This window comes from Pelophylax lessonae, assembly GCF_965119305.1.
Source record: "Pelophylax lessonae genome assembly, chromosome: 1".
In the NCBI taxonomy this organism is placed as follows: domain Eukaryota; kingdom Metazoa; phylum Chordata; class Amphibia; order Anura; family Ranidae; genus Pelophylax; species Pelophylax lessonae.
This window is the reverse complement of record NC_138768.1, coordinates 559,748,030-559,770,976: the sequence shown is the minus strand read 5'-3', so window position 1 is coordinate 559,770,976 and position 22,947 is coordinate 559,748,030. Positions and strand designations below refer to the sequence as shown.

At 43.2% G+C, this 22,947-nt stretch overlaps 1 protein-coding gene across 1 annotated transcript in view; it reads right to left on the bottom strand.

Moving 5' to 3' along the window:
* RAB3A (RAB3A, member RAS oncogene family) overlaps positions 1-22,947 on the bottom strand; it is a 114,948-nt gene that overhangs the window by 77,051 nt on the left and 14,950 nt on the right. The window contains exon 2 of the mRNA XM_082260817.1: positions 5,999-6,226. Within this exon, the coding sequence (XP_082116943.1) occupies positions 5,999-6,226 (228 nt within the window). The remainder of the gene's footprint in view (positions 1-5,998; positions 6,227-22,947) is intronic.

Sequence of the window (22,947 nt, the reverse complement as noted above, 5' to 3'; positions counted from 1 at the left end):
AAAAATGATTCAAAAAGATTCTCCATCCAATCTAGCAGGATGCAGATTAGAGACTAACGCCAAAAGACCTGCAGCAAAAATTGGGGGAGGTCACCAGATATTTATTTAGTCCAACCAATATATTTGACTTGACAGATTAGTCTTTGAAACTTCTGGCTAGGACATTCTTTTCACAGCATAGTATATTTTTGTGGGGCCATTCATGGTTCTATGCACACTAATTTTTAATCTTTAAAGGATAATTTCATCTTTAGGTGCATGTTAAATGTTACACTCATATTTAGGGTAACATGTAACATGCTCCTATGCATACACCTGCAAAAAATATGTGCATTTATCCCACACTCCAAAGACTTGTTGGTAGATTAATTGGCTCCTGTCTAAACTGGCCCTAGTATGTGTATGTATAGATGTGGGTTAGGAACCTTAGATTGCAAGCTCCTTGAGAGCAGGGAATGTATAATAAATATGTAAATCTTCTGCGTAAATTGATAGTGCTATTCAAGTACCTGTAATATAATAAATTTATTCACAAAAATTAACTTCGCTTTTAAATCAAACTGAGGTCAGAAATCCCGATCTGCATATTTGTTCTGGGTCACTAAACCAGCAAATAATAAACCCAGCATGTCAGTATAACAACCAGGCAAGTGCGTTTCCAGAAAAAGATCAGCGATGACAGCTTCCTATACTTCTCCTATAATAGATTTCCTTTAATAGCATTTTAGGGTCACCAAACTGTATAGAAAAAGCCAAAAAGGGTAACAGAGTTGGGATATGCAACCTAAAAAGACGTAACACAGTTTCTGTCTTACAGTACAAATCAGCAAGGGCAGGGCTTCTCAATTAGTAGGGAAACCCTATACTTGCACTGGAATGACCTGGCACAAGGTGTGCAGTTTATTTAGGCCATCAACTTGGTTGATAATTAGGCAGAGTGTGGAAGGCATAGCAGAACATCACATGAAGTAATATTATCAAGGTTTTGCAAGTTAAAGCTGAAAAACGCTGGCCTTTTTTTCCAATCATAGTGCTTGGTATTGCAAGTGATTGTAAAACCATGTGTCCAATACCAAGCATAACAATTAACCACTTAAGGACCAAGCCTATTTCTGACATGTTGTTTACAAGTTAAAAATCAGTATTTCTTGCTAGAAAATTACTCTGGAGAATAAAAATGGCGGTCATTGCAAGATTTTAGGTCACACTGTATTTCACAAATCACCTTTCAGGACAGCACCTAGAGAGCGCAGCTCCACCCAAATTTCCCAGGAAACACTGCAGCCTTTAAAAGCCCTCCTATTCCACCATGCCTTCAGTTATTGGGTTACCTCCACTATAGTAGAAGTGCTGCAGGGAACCAGTTAGGGGGGCTGCGCTCTCTCCAGGTGGAGAAAGGGTAGGCTTACCTCTAGGATTTTGCATTTTAATGACCATCCCAGCACCCCCTTCCCCCTGGCTGTACTGGAGGGGAGTGTTCTGGAGCCTCTGGTCCTTCCAGCTCAGGGGAGCAGTGACTCCCCAGGATGTCTAGTGTGCTTGGGAGCCACGGGTTATGGGCTGGTAGGCAGTCCAAGCAGACAGCCGCATCTCGCGGCAGTCCCTGCATGTCGGCCCCGGCCGACGTAGTTTTCGGTAGGCGGGACTTCCGGCGGGGGCGTAGCGGCATTGGTTTCCGGCTGCTGGAACGCAAGGGTCAGTGGGCAGGTTGAAGGTCACTGCTTCTGCTCCCCGAAGCATTGGGACGCTGGGAAGCATCATTTTAAAGCTCAGGCAGTTATTTTACATTCCGCTGCGCACTCTGTATGAAAGAGGAGGGGGGTGCAGCAGCGGCGGAAGCAGGCACCGCAAGCAACGGCTAGGCCCAGGTAAGAGAGGTACAGTGGTGCCTCTATTCTTTACTATTTTGCCTTAATTGTTGTGGTTCTTTGCTGTACTGCCTCCAGTGGGAGCCTGCTCTGAGAGTGCTGTGGTAAACTGTTCTTAGACTTACAGTTGGAGCTAGGACTCTGTCTTTTGGTGTTGGCTGGTTTAGTGCCCAGAGGTTGTTTCTGAGGGTCAGTATCTGTTCACTTTGGGGTTTTTTTAGTCCTAGCTGTTAGGGGATTGGTGGCCTCTTAGGTTTGGTCCAAGGTTGAAACCACGGTTAAAACTAAAGCATCTCCCTCAGTTTCAAGGAAGTGTCCCTCTTGCAAAAGCCCCCTGAGAGATTCATGGCCGAAACCTCTGTGCAAAACCTGCATAGCAGACCTTGTCAAAGAGGAATCTTCACAACAATGTAAAGATTTGTTTTAGGCCCCTTTCACACTTGTGCAACTTAAAAGTTGCGCGATTTTGTTGCCGCGACTTTGACACGACTTGAAGCAATGCTTATGTCTTTGGACCTCAAAACGCATTAAAATCAGCAAAAAGTAGTGCAGGGACTACTTTGAAGTCGTACAGATATGAACGGTACTCATTGGAAATCATGGAGAACGACTTGTCATGTGACTTTGCAGTCCCAAATCGCAGGAAAAGTCGCACAAGTGTGAAAGGTCGCACAAGTGTGAAAGGGGACTTAAGCCCCGTACACACGTACCGATTGTCGGCCGTAAATATTCGGCCGACGACCGATCAGCCGATTGTAGGCTTTTTAGTATGATGCTTCCGACAGCGCATTTTCGGCCGAACAGAAACCGTCGTGCAGGCATTAAAATTTTTGTTGGCCAACACCAGAACGGCCGATTGTTCGCCAGTCAGTACAGATTTCCGCCGACAGACAGCAGATTAGCAAGACTGGGCATGCTCAGAAAAGAAAAAAGACAAGGGAAGTTAACCATCACATGACATCACTTCTGCAGTCGGCTGTTGTTGGCCGACAAAATTCGTGTACAGTCTTTTGCAGTTTTCATCAGACACGACAGCCCTGGACAAAAGACGGCCGATCGTTCGGCCGACAATCAGTACGTCTGTACGGGGCTTTAGTCTGTGAAAGAGAGAATGGATACTTTAAGCTCAGTCCGTTCCTTGTTAGTCAAAGGACCAGCAACAGACAGATTCCCAACAAAGTACTTTATCTAGCTCCTTGGCATCCACCTCAAAGTCGGCAGAGGCCAGTGACTCAGGGGGAGAAGGGGCAAATACACTTCTTTCCCTCAAGGATACGGATGAGGTGGAAGAAGAAGCATCCAGATGCAAAATGCAAAAGGGTGGGTATTGCTGCTCACTCTACAAGGTCTGTGGCAGCTTCCTGGGCCAAAAGGGCCGGTGCTTCACCTGAACAAATCTAGAAAAGCTACCTGGTCCAGCTTTTCTACTTTCCTTCGGCACTATAGGCTAGACTTGAGGGCCATGCACACTACAAGTTTTTCTGAAGACTTTTTCCTTCAGATTTACCTTTTCTATGTAGTGCAAGGGCCTGCCAGATTGCATACAAATTGAAAGTGTTTAGGTTTGACTTCATATTATCTGGTTTTGGTAAATATAAAGGAAAAAGTCTTCAGAAAATCTTATAGTGTGTATGGCCCATTACTGTCAGCGGCAGATCAGGCTTTAGGCAGGAAGGTGTGGCAGGCAGTGGTCCCGCCCTAGGGTTAGTTTCTCAGTTATCCTCTCCAGGTGCTGTCCTAAAAGGCGATTTTGGAAAACCTTAGTTAGACTTAGCGGTGACGTTATTTCTAAGAGCCTCATGACAGCAGCTGCTACCCTCCCTGGGGTTTTTTCGAAAATATGTCTTAATGGCCTGTTATGTTTTTTTTTTGTTATGTACTCCGTTTTCCAGCATGTCAGAGGCTACTCTATAACTGAAGGCATGGTAGAAGAGGAGGGATTTTAAAGGCTGCAGGGTTTCCTGGGAAATTGGGGTGGAGCTGCGCTCTCCATGTGCTATCTTGAAAGGCTCTTCAAAATACTGTCACCGTTAAGTCTAACTAAGGTTTTACGCAACAGTCTTTCAAACGCAATTTATTTTGGAAAAAATACTTCACTGAATTAAAAAAAAATAAATACTAAACAGTAAAAGTTAACCCATTTTTTTTTTTGTATATTGTGAAAGATGATGTCATGCCGTGTAAATAGATACTGAACATGTTAAGGTTAAAATTTGCGCACACTTTTGCGACAAACTACGGTATTTAAAAATCTCCATAGGCCACGCTTTAAAAAGGTTTAAAATAAATAAATCTGATCACTTTTATTGCTGTCAAATAGAATGTAAACATCCCTTGTGACAGTAATAGGCAGTAACAGGTACTCTTTATGGAGGGATCTTGGACCCCAAATCCCTCCTTTGCACTTAAAAGTATTCAAAACGCCAAAATCTGCGTTTTTGAATACGGTCTTTTTTTTTTTTTAAATCAGTGCCATTGGCGGCCAAGTAAACCAAAAGTGACATTGTGACGTCGCACCAGGGCTACTTCATCGGAGACCAGATTGAAGTTGAATCTTGCTTCGTTCAGGACTCTGCCAGCCGGCGGACGTGTCGGCTGGTCACTTGAGTTTCCCGGTGGGACAGGAGACCCTGGCAGAACGGCAGAAGGCGGCAGGAGGGGGGCGTCCCCTCCCGCTCCTTATGATAACGGCCGAGCGGCTGCTTAGTCGCATCGATTGTTATCATAAGAAAGCCGACCGCCAGCTCTAAAAACATTGGTTTGCGGGAAGTGGTTAAGAGAGACTAAACCCAAGCACAAAAAAATTTAAAAACTGCAACTAACTAGTCCTTGGATGTGGTGGCTATTTGTTTTCTTTTTTTCAGGCTACAAAATTTTTCAGCAAGTACAGAAATACGACTTTTTGAAGTCTAGCCTGGGTAAAAACCATGGTTTGCTCTATAGATACAGTGGACAAGAGAATGTAGCTACCCAGGTACAGAAACGGTGTTGACTGCAGGATTACCAGGTGAAATTAAAGGAAAATGAGCATGGAAATAAAATCTGACATTTTTGTTTTTAGGTTAAGTTAAAATAAAGTGCTTTTGGAAATATTTGTGTCTTCCTGTGGATGAAAAATGCAAATTCAAGCACGGTTACATAACAAAATGCATAATTTTGGGGAGTGTATTGTGTGTATATATTGCTTACTGAAGGCTTGGCACAGCTTCTCTATATCCCAATACAGTATTAACGTACTGTACCTCTTCCTTAGGATGATTAAAGGCATCCATAGGTGTTGGACCAGGGCTACCATATCCACCAGTCGCCCTGTGCACAAAAACTTCTCTCTAGCATTTAATCAAGCATCCTGTGCTAAAGGCAAGTCAGCCCCAGCCATTGGCCCCAAAGATCTCTTCCTCCTGTTGCCGCCACTGACTTCTTTAGGACACTCTCCACCCACCCCTTTCCACCATTCCCTCTTTTTCACTTCATGCCACTATAGAATGCCTGAAATGTTGTCTTATATTTTACATTTCTGACCCCAGAGGGTGCATATACAAGGTGGCCATGTAGGAGGTAAATGAGGAATAAGTAATTACAGACAGCTTGAGCAGAATGACAATAAAGCTGCCCATACACTAATCCAAGTGTGTGTGTAATCCAGTGTGTGAGTCAATCGCTTGATCAGCTTCTGTCGAAGTGACATATTGGAACATTTTTGTCAGACACTGATCAGTGTATGGACAGAAGCAAGCTCTGCTGTCAAAATGCAATGTCCTCCATCCAACTCGTTTGTGTGGATGGAGGAATCAGCTCGTTACATTTTTTTGTTCAGCCAGTAGGGCTGAAACTAACCATGTGTCGCCAGCTTATAAAGCTTTGTGCTGATTGTAAAAACGGGCATTGTGCTAGAAAAGGTAAACTTTTAATGTGATCCTACAAAATGTATAGAATACAAAGCGTAAAGATAGACCCTAAAGGAAAAACATGAGAAAAGTGCGTGATGTTGGAAGGTGTAATGCTCATATGTCTCTTACTGCGAACCTACAAATGTATATAATCTAAAACAAAGACAAGACACTGCAGAAAAATCATTCAATGGGTGGGATAATCAGATACAGATGTTTCTTGGTTAATTACATGCTTACCCAGATCTGCAGCTTGATTCTTTTATCATTCCTGTAAATGGTTTTCACTTTGAAGTCTATTCCCACCGTGCTGACAAATGCAGGGGTGAATGAGTCGTCTGCATATCTGAAGAGGAAGGAGGTTTTACCCACGCTGCTATTCCCAATAATTAAGATCTTGAACATGTAATCAAAGTTCTGGTCCGAGGATTCTTTTTGCCCATAACGGGAGTCTGTAGCTGATGCCATCTGTACACAGAGAAGTGAAAATTACAATTCAATGCAATAGGAACCAGGCATTCTCTTTGTAAATAGAAATGTGGTGTCTAAAACTCATATTTTATATATAATATATAAATAAAACATTTTCACCATTATATAACTTGGAGAAGCCTTAGGAATTTTCTGGATTCCCGCATGCAACAATGCAATGACAGCTGGGGCCTTGTGGTATGCTGCAAAATCAACACCTATGTTTTCCCCACAAAACTCACCAAATAATCAGGTAATTACCCAAAAATACAACATTTTCAACCTATTAATCCACTTGCCTCAGTTCTAAATAAAGTAATAACATTGTACTTTCTATTCTTCTTACCTCATATATTTTATTATTTTTTTTTTAATATATTTTATATGCCATACTGATCTTTTTGCGCAACCAACAGTCCAACGTACTCTCCCTAAAGTATATATAAGCCCAATCACTAAAAATTTTATTATTGACTTTACCATGTTGATGTAATTTTAAACATTTTTCAAGATTTTTAAATCTGCAACACTTATTAAACTACTACCTGGTGACCCTGCCATTAAAAGGAGAAGTACAGCCAAAGCTTGTTTGGCTGTACTTCTCCTGTGAAACACAAGAGTGCAGTTGGCAATGCACTCCGGTGACCCGTTTTCAGCAGACAATGGGCCGCTGAGAGCCTGAGCCGGCCGCTACCACCCCCTCCACAGCCCAGAGCTCCAGGGAGCGCAGGGTGGGCAGAGTAGATTGCCGGTGAATGACAGTCAGCAGCTCTCTGCTCAGGGAGCTGTGAGAACCAAGCGTTCGGGGGTGTTCAATCACTTGGTTCTCAGTATTGGTGGCACTGGGGGACCAATGCTGCGTCCACCTAGGTAAGTATAAGTCTTAAAAAAAAAAAAAAAAAAAAAAAAAAACAACACACAAACACCACACACCACACACCAACACCATACTTCTCCTTTAACCACTTAAGGACCAAGCCTATTTCTGACACATGTTGTTTACAAATTAAAATCAGTATTTTTTTCTAGAAAATTACTCAGAACCCCCAAACATTATAAATATAATTTTTTAGCAAAGACTCTGGAGAATGAAATATTTTTTGTCACGAAGCATTTGCGCAGCAGTCTTTTAAACGCAATTTTTTTTGGAACAAATAAATTTCACTGAATCTAAAAAACAGTAATAGGCAGTGACAGGTACTCTTTATTGAGGGATCCCCTCCAATGCACTTCAAAGTATTCAAAATGCCGAAATCTGCATTTTTTAATACGGTCAGTTTTTTTAAATTGGCGCCGTTAGCAGCCGAGACCTGATCAAAGCAGTTTCTGGCTTCCTCGGGACTCTTACCAGCCGGTGGACATGCCGGCTGCTCGCTCAGGTCTCCCGGCGGGAGGGGGAAATCACTGGGATAATGGCCTAGCCAGGTTATCGTCATCAAAAAGCGACTGCTGGCTCTAAAAAACGGTACCGGGATGATGCCTGCAATTGCAGGCATCACCCCGGTACAACCACTTCTTCAAGCCGACGTACAAGTACATCTTTGTGCAGGAAGTGGTTCTAAAGTCTCAAGGTTTTTTTTACCTTAATGTATCCCCCCCTTTATACTTATTTGAGCCCCATCACAATCCAGCGCTGTGCATGAGAGCTGCGGCTCTCCTGACTTTGTCCCTCCTCCCTGGGCAGATCGATAGCAGTGGCTCCCGTTCCTGTCAATCAACTCCAGGGATGGGGGAGATAGGCCAAGTCCGGCTGTCTGTGTCAAACGCAGCAGTGGGTCTCGGGAGCGAGCCTGCACGAGTGCCACTACAGGACTCTGCTTCCTATTTGGGCACCTGCAAGGGAGGAGAAGTCAGCAACACTGCTGGGGTACCCAAGAAGAAGAGGATCGGGCTGCTCTGTGCAATTCTATTCTATCTATATATGGATGATAGAGCATTCTGACACTAACATGTAAAGTGCTACATATAACCATATCAAAATAGTATGTCTGTGCAGAAAGAAAATAAAGTGCTCATAAGCATCACAAAATATTATTAGAAAAGTGCAAAGTACTTAAAATTTAGACAGTATTCAAATCAAGGATAAAGTCCATATCCAAAAACAAAAAAACAGGGGACAGTCCGTGTTCAGCAGTAGAAAGATGTCACCATAAGTACGACCATCACCATGAAGGGAATTCAGAAGCGCTTACCAAAAATCGTGGACTCTACTGCGGATAGCAAAGAGTAATACAAGCAGAGGGCTTTAACCTTCTTAGCAGTATTCGAGCGTGGCTTGGGGTTAAATTTCAGAGCCAAAAGCGGTAACCCCGAGCCACACACGTGACGTTCGAAGGGGGGTGGAACCGGCGGCAAATTCAAATGTAAAAACACACCAAAACACACTGATACAATTCAAAATAAAAAAAAAAACACATTAGTTTTTGTTTTTATATATATATATATATATATATATATATATATATATATATATATATATATATATATATATACACACTAGACATATGCCGGTTTTCGGTAATTCGATATATCGCGGTATTGCATAGCCACGGTTTTGTTTTTGTGGCATTTTTAAAATACAGAGTTTCTCTGTCAAGTCTGCCTGACTTGTGAATTGATACATTTCAGTGAGCTGGATGACTCATTCACTCACACAGCTAATGCCTATCAGCAAAGTCTCCCAGTAACTATAAACAAAAATGATTACATTGTATTTTTTCCTTCCCTCTGCCAGGGAGAAAGGAAGTTTAACCTCTTAAAGACTGGATCTTTTTCTGACACTTGTTGCTTGCAAGTTAAAATCAGTTTTTTTTTGCTAGAAAAGTACTTAGAACCCCCAAACATTTTATATATTTTTTTAGCAGAGAACCTACAGAAAAAAATGGCGATTGTTGTAATATTTTATGGCACACTGTATTTGCGCAGCAGTCTTTCAAACGCAATTAATAGACTTTAATGAATAAAAAAAAAAAAAAAACGTAACAGTAAAGTTATCCCAATTTTTTTTTTTGTTACACAGAGAATCGTGAGAGAATCGTGATCTTTATTCCAAGCTAAAAAATCGTGATTCTCATTTTGGCCAGAATCGTGCAGCTCTAATATATATATATATATACACACACACACGCATAGCAGCCCACATTACATTATTATATAGCCATCAAGCAGTGTCTGGCCTACCTGGTGATGACTGGTCCTGGCGCTCTGATCCGATGGCCTGGTCTTTAAAGGGGCAAATCCTTGCGATCCAGAAGTGGTTAAACCTGCAGGAGGACCGGTGTTTTTATCTATTAATGACTTTACTATTGCTTTAGGCCTGGTTCACATGTATGCGGGTTGGTGGTTCACATGTATGCGGGTTGGTGGTTCACATGTATGCGGGTTGGCGGTTCACATGTATGCGGGTTGGGGGCCCACATTTGCACAGGCATAGCAGCCCATTGATGTGAATGGGCTTGAGCTGCTATGCCTGCGTTTTCAGCTGAAAAAAGGTGCATGCAGAATTTAAAAAAATGCAGTGGCCATGAAATCCATCCTTCTTTTGCACCATGCGACTTACCTGCCGTTGCTGCACACGCAAACTGTTTTTAAATGCCGTGCCCACGTATACAAAAAATGCAGAAAGCTTGCCAGAGCAGGAACTGCAGGTTAGTCGCATGGTGCAAAAGCAGGATGGATTTCAAGGCCACTGAATTTTAAAAAAAAATGCTGCATGCACCTTTTTTCTGCGGAAAATGAGGGCATAGCAGCCCGTTCAAATCAATGGGCTGCTATGCCTGTGCAAATGTGGGCCGCCAACCCGCATACATGTGAACCGCCAACCCGCATACATGCGAACCGCCAACCCGCATACATGCGAACCGCCAACCCGCATACATGCGAACCGCCAACCCGCATACATGCGAACCACCAACCCGCATACATGTGAACCAGGCCTAAAGCAATAGTAAAGTAATTTATAAACAACACCTCCTTCAGGTTTAACCACTTCTTGACCACAAGGATTTGCCCTCTTAATGACCAGGCCATCGGATCGGAGCCGAGCGCCAGGACCAGTTATCACCAGTTAGGCCAGACACTGCTTGATGACCTATTTTAGGCCTGGTTCAGAGTCTATACTGACTGACTATATAATAATGTGCATAAGTGAACCAAAGCCCCTAAATTCAGCAATGAAATTGAAGTGAGGTGGAAATTTAATAATTTAAATTTAATAATAGAATACCGTGATAATACCGTATACCGTGGCAAAACCTTAATTAATCGCAGCATGAAAATCTGATACCGTCACAAGCCTAATACACACATACACACATATATAGTGACAGGTCAAGACTCTGTCACGGTGAAATCTGTAACTTAAAGGACACAGAGTGTGCACATTGGCTCTGTGCAAGACTACAGAGCATAGATGTGCAGTGGAGAAGACTGCTGTTGCAGCTTTCTCCAGGTTTTGGTATTCCTGAATGGGGCTCTGTAGTTTGGAGTGTCCAAGTGTCTTGGGAGGGACGGAATCTCCAACTCTGTGTCCATGTTTTGTTGATTACAAGCAGGGTGTGTGCTCAGGTGCACACAGCCCTTATAATGAAGGTTTAGGAAAACCTCAGGGCTCCCAGTTGGAGACTGTTTCAGCTAACAGACAGGAGGTCTGTTCGTGGGGAGTCAGGAGGACTCCAAAACTCTCGGGGAGTCAGTGGCTGCAGGTGGCAGCCAGAACGTGTGTGTGTGTGTGTGTGTGTGTGTGTGTGTGTGTGTGTGTTTCTGAAGAGACAGGAGACGGCCTGAGGACCAAGGCCACAGTGTAGCTGTCAAGCTTCAGAAAGTCCATGGTCTGGAGACCAGCATAAAGTGCAGAGGTACTGCTGAGGAAAAACTGCATGAGAGCGAGAGAGCAAGGTGGGCTAGTGTTTTCAGTTTTGTATTTACTGGCGAAGAACCCCTGCGTGGGAAAAACTATGTTATGGACTTTCCTTATTGTTTTAATAAAAAATGGGCTGCCATGCCCTTAAACTACAGTCCTGACTACAGTGAATCACTGGAATAACGCATCTGCCACTGAGCTAATGGTCCCCCATGTTACAATATATAATGTATACAGTTGGTTTGGGCTGCTCATTCACAAGAATTACATGCAAAATAATGGTACCGCTTTCAGCACCTAAAATCCAAAAGAATCATACCGCCAGGGAGGTTAAGTCTCAATAGTGCAACATCATTAGGAATTAGGTAGCGTTTGTTCAAATCTCTCAGCTACCCAGGAAAACAAAAAGTCTCCTCATAGTGTAATATCGTCAAGACTAGGCTTTATTAAAAAGTAGAAAACTTACACTTCCTGTGCAAATAGCAGGCAACTCAAATGTGATCACAAATGATCTTCAATAGGCACAATACAATTGAATAAACTCAATCTAACTCGACGTACATTTTGTCCACATGGACATCCTCAAGGGTAGGAGTATTTATCCATTTATTGCACTTAAATATAGGTAATGAATTAACTCTAAATTGGCTCCATGATATACAAATAAACATTCTTTCCCAGCGAGGAGGAAGTGCGTGTGCCATGGTGTGCGGTGTGCGTTCCACGCCTCTTTCCGCTATAGGTGATAATGGCTATGGTCAATCATAGATTAAGTCACGCCTCGCTTTCGCGATAGGCCAAATCAACATAACGTTGGATCTCGCGATATCACAGATCCAATGCGCAATCAAATGCCACGCCTCAATTATATTTTTTATTTATATTTATTTTTTATTTCAATTCATTTTTAACGATCGGCTTGTTTTTTTTTTTTTTTTTTTTTTCTAGAGTCTTTGTATCTTATATGACTTTCATGGATGTAAATTCGTGTTGGGCAATATAATATATTCACATTTTTCTTTGCCTTTATGCAAAAGTGTGTGGTATGTGGAACTTGGTGGGCTGTGCTTTCCGTTCCGCTTCCGGCTCTCTCGAACTTCGAGTTAACATGAGAGCCAATTTAGAGATAATTCATTACCTATATAAAAAGCACAATAAATGGATACATACTCATACCCAAGAGGATGTCTATGTGGACGAAACGTACGTCGGATTTTCTACTTTTTAATAAAGCCTAGTCTTGAGGATATTACAATATGAGGAGGCTTTTTGTTTTTCTGGGTATCTGAGAAATTTGAAGAGACACTACCAACTTCCTAATGTTGCACTATTGAGACTTAAAGAGTTCTGGGCACGAAAACGTTTTTTCAGTGAACATACCCCTGGGACAGTCAGGGCTAGTACATTCCACAATGGCTAGCCTCTGAACTGTCCCGGTTCGCACTTACCTACAAGAAGAAATACTCACTTTTAAAATTTCTTCTCCAGCGTTGCCATCTCTGTTGTGGGCAGCTGAAGCCAGCGCGATCCTCTTCTGCGTCCTCTTCCGCGTCTTCTTGTCCCAGAATGCACCTGCACCGGCCCCTCTCGTCACTTCCGGTGCGGCGCCGCATTCCTCCACAGCTTCTGGGCATGCCCAGAAACTGTTTAGCAGGGAATGCGGCGTCGCCCCGGAAGTGACGAGCGGGGCCGGTGCCGTCGCATTGATTCCTGGGAGCGATGACGTTCAGCTCCCAGGAATCATCGCAAGACAGGAAGTGACGTCGGAGCCGCGGCACCGAGGGAGGAAGTAGAGAATAGGTGAGTATTTTCAATCTCCAATTACAAGGTGAGTGAAAAAAAAAATGCCTAACTATCCAATTCATTTTCAGGTGAAGGAGACCAAGCGGATGGGCACAAAAAAAAAAAAAAAAAAAAAAAAGTTTGTTTTTGTGCCCGGACCTCCGCTTTAAAGCCCTCTGCTTGTAGGACTCTTTGCTATCCGCAGTAGAGTCCACAATTTCTGGTAAGTGCTTCTGACTTCCCTTCATGGTGATGGTCGCACCTGTGGTGACATCATTCTACCTCTGAACAGGGACTGTCCCCTGTTTTTTTGGACATGGACTTTATTCTTGATTTGAACACTGTCTATATTTTAAAAGGACTTTGCACTTTTATAATATTATTTTGTGATGCTTATGAGCAATAGGTTGTTTTTATTTTGCACATAAGGCACTTTGCTTTCTTTTTGTACAGACATATACTATACTATTTTTATATGCTTATATGTAGCGTTTTCAAAATTTTTTATTTAAAGAATACAATACAGGCAACAGGCAAATATGCAGATTCATGAAACAGGTTTGTCAGTACAACACAAAAGTGCGGAGAACCAAAAGCGGACAGTATGAGAAAATATAAAAAGGTGATCCGCTACTTTAAATTACATTTATGCAGAGAACGCGCCATTCCCAGGTCCTCCGTGTAAGGGAGGCAAACTTACCTCGGGAATGACGCCTCCAAAGTCAAACCAGCAAACCAACAAGTGAAGGAGAACAAGGAACCGTACTCCAGGTGGGCAGGCGCCTGAGCCTGTGTGCATCCTGAGATTTTTTATTTTTTTCACTTTAAGGTTACCAGAGTGAAAAAAGAAAGGACGTTGTAGGAAAGATAAAAAGAAGGATTGAAAAGGAGGGAAAGGCAAGGGGGGAGGAGAGAGAAAAAAAAAAAAAAAAAGGGTGCAAATCCCCCACGCCAACCAGGACGGGATAAGAGGAATTTTCGAAGGGATATATGTAGCGTTTTACATGCTAGAGCATTCTGACGTTTTTCTCTCGTTCATAGCGCGGCACTTGTTTTGGATTTTAGTTGTTTAACAATATTGTTGGGATTGTAGTGTCAGCAGCTTTCTCTGCAGAAAAATCAGTGGCACAGTAATTTTACATATACTAATACATGGATGATAGATTTTTATTTACTTAAAATCAGAGTGCTAAGTACCTTTTTCCTAATCAATATACAGCTGTCACATGACCCAGCTCTTTCCCTACCTGTCTGCAGGGAAACATAAGCAGGAGTTTCTAGTCCTCTGCTGCTGGTCAAGTGTTAAAAGTGTTAAAAAACAAAAACACACAAAACAGCCTTTGGAATACAGAGTAAAAATAAAGAAGATCAATAAACTGGTTTAAATTGGGATACAGTGCCTCGAAAAAGTAGTCATACCCCTTGAAATTGTCCACATTTTGTCATGTTATTGTAAATTTATTTTATTTGGATTTTAGGTGATAGACTATGTGGCACATAATTGTGAAGTGTAAGGAAAATGATAAATGGTTTTCAAAATTTTTTACAAATAAATATCTGAAAAGTGTGGCGTGCATTTGTATTCAGCCCCCCAATAGTCAATACTTTGTAGAACCACCTTTCGCTGCAAATCTTTTTGGGGATGTCTCTATTAGCTTTGCATATCTAGAGAGTGACATTTTTGCCCATTCTTCTTTGCAAAATAGCTATCAGCTGTCAAATTGGATGGAGAGCGTCTGTGAACAACAATTTTCAAGTCTTGCCACAGATTCTCCATTGGATTTAAGTCTGGCCTTTGACTGGGCCATTCTAACAAACGAATATGCTTTGATCTAAACCATTTTATTGTCACTCTGGCTGTATGTTTAGGGTCGTTGTCCTGTTGGAAGGTGAACCTCCGCCCCAGTCTCACGTCTTTTGCAGACTCTAACAGGTTTTCTTCTAAGATTGCCCTGTATTTGGCTCCATCCATATTCCCCCTCAACTCTCACTAGCTTCTCTGTTCCACTGAAAAAAAAAAAAAAAACGCATTCCCACAACGATGCTGCCACCACCATGTTTCAGGGTAATGTACAGTGTTAGTTTTCCGTCACAAATAGAGTGTTTTGGTTTTAGGCCAAAAAGTTAAATTTTAGTCTAATCTGACCACAAGACCTTCTTCCACATGTTTGCTGTGTCCCCCCACATGGTTTCTTGCAAACTGCAAATGGGATTTCTTAAGGCTTTCTTTCAACAATGGCTTTCTTCTTGCCACTCAAGGCCAGATTTGTGGAGTGCATGACTAATAGTTGTCCTGTATACAGATTCTTCCACCTGAGCTGTGGATCTCTGCAGCTCCTCTAGAGTTTCCATGGGCGTCTTGGCGGCTTCTCCAATTAATGCTCTCCTTGCCTGGCCTGTCATTTTAGGTGGATGGCCATGTCTTGGTAGGTTTGCAGTTGTAAAAGATAGAAAAATTTCCGCGCTAATATGATAAATAATTGATAAATGTATGTCAGCAGCCAACACAAAATCAACCAACAGTGACTCAAATTAACAATGAAAACATAAAAGTGTAGCGCTAAGAATATTGATGATCACAAAATTAATAAAAAGTGTCCAAATGGATGGAAAAAACTACTAATCACAATGATGTGTATAACGAAGAAAAGAGTGTCCAAATGAATGAGTCCCAATTTAAATGATATAAAATAAAATCATAAGTCCACGTGCACAATATTGCAAGAAGTGATTCAACCCGTGACACCCAGGGTATGTGAAGGAAGGGAACACCTCGGTGGTGGGATATAATAAGCAGCTTACCAGATTTCCTTGGCTGCTCAACCTAATGAGTCAGCCTCTCCCAGCTATTAATCAAGACCGCTGAAGATCTGATGTTAAAAGAATGCTTAATCGATGCAAGTAGACCACCTCTCAAGAAGCATGTAGCAGATCAGTGTAGGGTTCGTGCTCCTTAATATTTTTCTCCAGCATAAATGAATATGTGGGAAGAAAAGAAAGCGAAGCCCATAGCGTAATCCCGTTTAAAAATAATATTCCACTTTATTAAAAAATATTACTCACATTATCTCATGAATAAAATAGGCTTGTCAAATCACTAGAACCAGGGATGGGCGCCCAGACGAAGTCTATTGAGACGAAACGTTGGCGACTCCAGACGCAACGTCCACACGCCCCCTGGAAAATAGCCGGCCTTCATTATCCTTTGCTACTTGGGATTGTTCGCGGGACGCCGCATCTCCATCCCTGGTTCTAGTGATTTGACAAGCCTATTTTATTCATGAGATAATGTGAGTAATATTTTTTAATAAAGTGGAATATTATTTTTAAACGGGATTACGCTATGGGCTTCGCTTTTTCTTCCCACATATTCATTTATGCTGGAGAAAAATATTAAGGAGCACGGACCCTACACTGATCTGCTACATGCTTCTTGAGAGGTGGTCTACTTGCATCGATTAAGCATTCTTTTAACATCAGATCTTCAGCGGTCTTGATTAATAGCTGGGAGAGGCTGACTCATTAAGTTGAGCAGCCAAGGAAATCTGGTAAGCTGCTTATTATATCCCACCACCGAGGTGTTCCCTTCCTTCACATACCCTGGGTGTCACGGGTTGAATCACTTCTTGCAATATTGTGCACGTGGACTTATGATTTTATTTTATATCATTTATATTGGGACTCATTCATTTGGACACTCTTTTCTTCGTTATACACATCATTGTGATTAGTAGTTTTTTCCATTCATTTGGACACTTTTTATTAATTTTGTGATCATCAATATTCTTAGCGCTACACTTTTAGGTTTTCATAGGTTTGCAGTTGTGCCATACTCTTTCCATTTTTAGATGATGGATTGAACAGTGCTCTGTGAGATGTTCAAAGCTTGGGATATTTTTTATTTTATAACCTAACCCCGCTTTAAACTTCTCCACAAATTTATCCCTGACCTGTCTGGTGAGTTCCTTGGCCTTCATGATGTTGTTTGTTCACTAAGGTTCTCTAACAAACCTCTGAGGGCTTCACAGACAGCTGTATTTATACTGAGATTAAAATTACACACAGGTGGACTCTATTTACTTTTTAATTAGGCGACTTCTGAAGGCAATTGGTTCCACTAGATTTTAGTTAGGGATAACAGAGTAAAGGGGGCTGAATACAAATGCACCCCACATTTTTCAGATAATTTGTAAAATAAATTGAAAACCATTTATCATTTTCCTTCCACTTCACAACTATGTGCCGCTTTGTGTTGGTCTATCACATAAAATCCCAATAAAATATTTACGTTTTTGGTTGTAACATGACAAAAACGTGGAAAATTTCAAGGGGTATGAATACTTTTTCAAAGCACTTTACAAATATACATTTGTAATCAAATCTTTATCATCATTTGGCAATAACATGGTGTAGGTGGATTTCAGACAGTCGCAGGCTGTGTCACGCCCCTTCAGCCTGTGTCTTAGAATAAAGTGGGAGGTGAAACCCCCATTAATCTACACGTAATATCCTGCCCATACTGTGTTTAGCGGGTTAGTGGGTACGGAGGAGGAGGATGGGAGTGGACTGTCATTTACCACTGTGTACATGCCCACATGTGTGACTCTATAGTCACATGGGCTGCTCAGATGTGATAGGGAGCGCTCAGCATAGAAACTCACTTAAAACTGAGCATGTGTGTTGCCACTACAGCTGCAAAATTCCTAGCTGAATTGGGAACAGAAAATTTAGATAGAAAGCAGTGGGATCAACCAGGTTTTTTGCAAACACAGAAAACAAATCATAGCGACTGATTATGAACAGCATGTAATACGCCATTTGTTGATAGTTTTTTATGATGTGGGTTTAGTGACACTTTAATACCATTTTACCCACCGTATATATATATATATACACACATTGGCAGGGCAGATGCTCTGTTACGGAAGCAGCAATCTGTGAACGCTGTGTCCAGTGGTGTAGTTCTTGGTACCAGGCCACTGTAACTGACCAAGATACCACGTGGTCGCTACGACCAATCTCAGTGACCACGTCTACTAGTAAATGTCATAAATGCAATCCATTCATGATAGCATTGTTTACTATTGTGATCAGTCACAGCGTCCCTGATCGCGGCCACAGCAGTCACAATGTCACCATAAGGATCACATGTCTGAGGAAGGGGTCCTGCATGACCCTGAAAACATTGCACTCTCTGGTTTGCTATATGATCATACTTCAATATAGCCGTTTGGACAACGTGAAGATCAGTGGTGTGCTGGCAAATGTCTACACTGTAACATACAGACATGTTCTCTCTGAAGGGCCATTCATGTTCGTATCGTTCTTCAGAAAGCACTTGACAGGCAGTAAGGAGGCACTGTATTGCCTTCTCACCCCCTTCTTTAATTTCTTGGACCCCATACAAGCAACCCTATTCATTTGAATGAAACATGATCGGCAGTCGTACAGGGGGTATAAATCCTGCCACACCTGCTAAGAAAGGCATTGCAGCAGCTGTCTCTGCAACTAAGGGGGGGGGGGTGGCTTAAAGTGGCTCAAGGTTTTACCACCACCAACCTCACATGTGAACAAGTCCTAATTGTGCAGTCAGCGAGTTATCTGATCACCATTAGACCAGCCACAGCGTCGCCAGACCAGTGTAACTAGAATCAGTGTTCTTAATTGCCACCACACCAGACCAGTGCATCAAGCAACTGTTTCCTGACCACTGCCACACCAGTGCCGGGTTGCCTCTGCCTGCCACCTGTACGAACCCTGGCCTGTTTATTGACCACATTTCTACCTATAACCTGGATCAATCCTTTGCCTGTTTGAGGACCATATAGTTACATAGTTTGTGAGGCTGAAAAAAGACATCAGTCCATCCAGTTCAACCTATGATGTGTCTCAGCTGCATCTGAATTGCCCCATCTGCACATCTGACTGATTTCGTTCTTGAGACACCAGTACCAGCCATCCCCTGTAGACAACTGCACTCCTGGAACCACAGGAACTCTTTTGTTTTTCCTTTCTTCCTCCTCCTGTACTTCCTGGCCAGTAAACATTGCATTCCTGGGGGCAGCCACGTACCAGTAGGCAAGGCTTGCTTGGATTATAGGAACAGGGATTAGTACAGGTGATGCAACACTAACCTATATTTCCTGAGGACTCGTATAGAGGTGACCATTACAGTACAATGGTTTTTATACAATTCGTTGATTGGTGTGTTAAACTAGATATGATGTCCGGCATATAATCAATCCAAAAAAAAAAAAGTCTCACATGTGGTATCGCCATGCTCAGTAAACTTGAAATATCTAATTAAATTGACAAATTTGTGTATATAAAATTAATTTTCATTCTGCATTTTCCAAAAACCTGTAGCAAAAAATGAAACCTTCAAAAGATTCACCATGTCTCTCTTATAGGTGTTTCCACTATCTTGGTGCTCCAGGGCCTCCAAAAATAGGATAGGTAATCTGGAAATTAGATGTCTAGTTTATGGCCCTAGAAAGGTGCTCCTTGGATTTTGGGCCCCTCTGTCTGGCTAGGCTGTGAAAAAGTCTCACACATGCAGTATTGCCACACTTGAAAAGAGTAGCTGAATGTGTTTTGGGGTGTAATTCTTAGTATGCCTAGGATACAGTGCCTTGCAAAAGTATTCACCCCCTTGACTTTTTACCTATTTTGTTACATTACAGCCTTAAATTCAATGTTTAGGTCAGGGGTTGACAAATTTGCCTTGAATCTAGGAGCCAGCTAAAAAAGTTAGGAGCCAGCTTATTTGTCGAACCCTGTCATAGGGGGCTATCCCCACGCTTACCACAGGGGACTCTGCTGATCCCCCGCGCTCACCATGGGGGTTCTGCTGATCCCCCGCGCTCACCATGGGGGTTCTGCTGATCCCCCGCGCTCACCATGGGGGTTCTGCTGATCCCCCGCGCTCACCATGGGGGTTCTGCTGATCCCCCGCGCTCACCATGGGGGTTCTGCTGATCCCCCGCGCTCACCATGGGGGTTCTGCTGATCCCCCGCGCTCACCATGGGGGTTCTGCTGATCCCCCGCGCTCACCATGGGGGTTCTGCTGATCCCCCGCGCTCACCATGGGGGTTCTGCTGATCCCCCGCGCTCACCATGGGGGTTCTGCTGATCCCCGCGCTCCCCATGGGGGTTCTGCTGATCCCCGCGCTCACCATGGGGGTTCTGCTGATCCCCGCGCTCACCATGGGGGTTCTGCTGATCCCTGCGCTCACCTTGGGGGTTCTGCTGATCCCTGCGCTCACCATGGGGGTTCTGCTGATCCCTGCGCTCACCATGGGGGTTCTGCTGATCCCTGCGCTCACCTTGGGGGTTCTGCTGATCCCTGCGCTCACCTTGGGGGTTCTGCTGATCCCTGCGCTCACCTTGGGGGCTCTGCTGTTCCCTGCGCTCACCATGGGGGCTCTGCTGATCCCCGCGCTCACCATGGGGGTTCTGCTGATCCCCGCGCTCACCATAGGGGCTCTGCTAATCCCCCTGTACACACCAGTTCCAGTGTTCCCACCTAGACCCACCTACAACATATGTCTGTACAGTTTTATAGGAGGGAATGACAGAGCAACTGGGGCCCCTGAGCACTGTACTGTACAATGTTTGCCCAGACCTCTGTATTTCCATGGTGTCAATGGGCCCTAGCAGAGGATGGGAGAGATGAGCAGAGGGCTCAGCTCTGAATACATGCAGTACAAGGCAGAGCCTGAAGGAAGGAGCTCCCCACATACACTGGGAGCTGGGCTATCCTCACCTCCCACAGGAGCCCCGTACTGAGTGGCTACCCACGTGTGTATGTGCTCCTCTACGTATACATGGGACAAGTCACTGTACCGGCAGATGCTGGCCGCTCTCTTCGTCCGCCGTCTTCCCGGTACCCCCCGTTCTGTCTCCGCTTGCTGGCTGGAGGTCTGGCTCCGGGAACCGAACAGCCTTGCTAGCTGCACCCGGAACTGAAACCTTCAGGGTGCGCAGCCTGGAATATACGGGAGTAAGAGAAGAAGAAATTCCGCGCTTTTCGGCCGGTGGGCGGAGAGATAATTGGCGTGACGTTCATAGTGCTGGCATTAGATAGGCTGAGGGATAGCGGCTTTAGGAATTACTCGTGCCTGGTGCTAAAAGGTGAATGGGCTCTTAGGCGCCAGGAGGCAATTTCTAGTCGCAAATGCGACCTGGCGCCTGGGATTTGTCGAGGCCTGGTTTAGGTAATCTGAATTTTATGTGATGGATCAGAACGCAATAGTCTCAGTTGGTGAAACGAAACGAGAAAAATATATATACATAAAAACTTCAGAAATAGAAAACAGAAAATTGGCATGTGCACATATATTCACCCCCTTTGTTTTGAAGCCCATAAAAAGCTCTGGTGCAACCAATTACCTTCAAAAGTCACAATTAATGAAATGATGTCCACCTGTGTGCAATCTAAGGGTCACATGATCTATCATTACATATACACAGCTTATTTGAAAGATCCCAGAGGCTGCAACACCTAAGCAAGAGGCACCACAAACCAAACACTGCCATGAAGACCAAGGAACTCTCCAAACAAGGGACAATGTTGTTAAGAAGTACAAGTCAGGGTTAGGTTATAAAAAAAATATCCAAATCTTTGATGATCCCTAGGAGCACCATCAAATCTATCATAACCAAATAAAAACATGGCACAACAGCAAACCTGCCAAGAGACGGCCGCCTACCAAAACTCACTCAAGGAGGGCATTAATCAGAGAGGAAGCACAGAGACCTAATATAACACAGCAGAGACTGGAGTATCTGTACATAGGAGGACAATAAGCCGTACGCTCCATAGAGTTGGGCTTTATGGCAGAGTGGCTAGAAGAAAGCCATTACTTTCAGCGAAAAACAAAATGGCCCGTTTTGAGTTTGCAAAAACGGCATGTGGGAGACTCCTAAGATGTATGGAGGAAGGTGCTCTGGTCTGATGAGACTAAAATTGAACTTTTTGGCCATCAAAGAAAAAGCTATGTATGGCGCAAACCCAACACATCACATCACCCAAAGAGCACCATCCCCACAGTGAAACATAGTGGTGGCAGCATCATGGTGTGGGGATGTTATCTAGCAGCCGGGACTGGGAAACTGGTCAGAGTTGAAGGAAAGATGGATGGTGCTAAATACAGGAATATTCTTGAGCAAAACCTGTACCACTCTGTGCGTAATTTGAGGCTAGGATGGAGGTTCACCTTCCAGCAGGACAATGACTCCACACTGCTAAAGCAACACTTGAGTGGTTTAAGGGGAAATATGTAAATGTGTTGGAATGGCCTAGTCAAAACCCAGACATCAATCCAAAATAAAATCTGTGGTCAGACTAAAGCCTAATACACACGTAATGAATTTCCGCCGACCGGTTGTCCGTCTTTTATCCAGAGTTGTGTTTTGTTGGTTGGAATGTGCCTAGACTGCACACAAATTTTCCCGCACGACAAAATTCTACCAGAAGTGATGTCATGTGTTGGTTTGCTTTCTTTGTGTTTTTTCTTCTCTAAGCATGCCCAGTCTTGCTCATAAGATTTTTCCCTGTCGAAATATGTACTGACTGCACGAAAATCGGACGTGTTTTGACGGTGGACAAAAATTTTATAGCCTGCACACCAGACTTTTTTCGGCCGCAAAGTCCGAGTCGTTGTCGGAAGCATCATACTAACAAGCCAGAAATCGGCAGATCGGTCAGACGAAAATTCCCGGCCGAATTTCGACGCGTGTGTATGAGGCTTTAGATTGCTGTTCACAAGGAGCTGGAACGGTTTTGAAAATAGGAATGGGCAAAAATCCCAGTGGTAAGATGTGGCAAGCTCATAGAGACTTATCCAAAGCAACTTGGAGCTGTGATTGCTGCAAAAGGTGGCTCTACAGTATTGACTTTAGGGGGGTGAATAGTAGTTATGCACACATTCTGTTATTTTGTCCTATTTGTTGTTTGCTTCACGAAAAAAAAAAAAAACCCCCATCTTCAAAGTTGTGGGCATGTTCTGTAAATTAAATGATGCATATTAGGGATCGACCGATTATCAGCAAAGCCAATAATCGGAGGGCCGA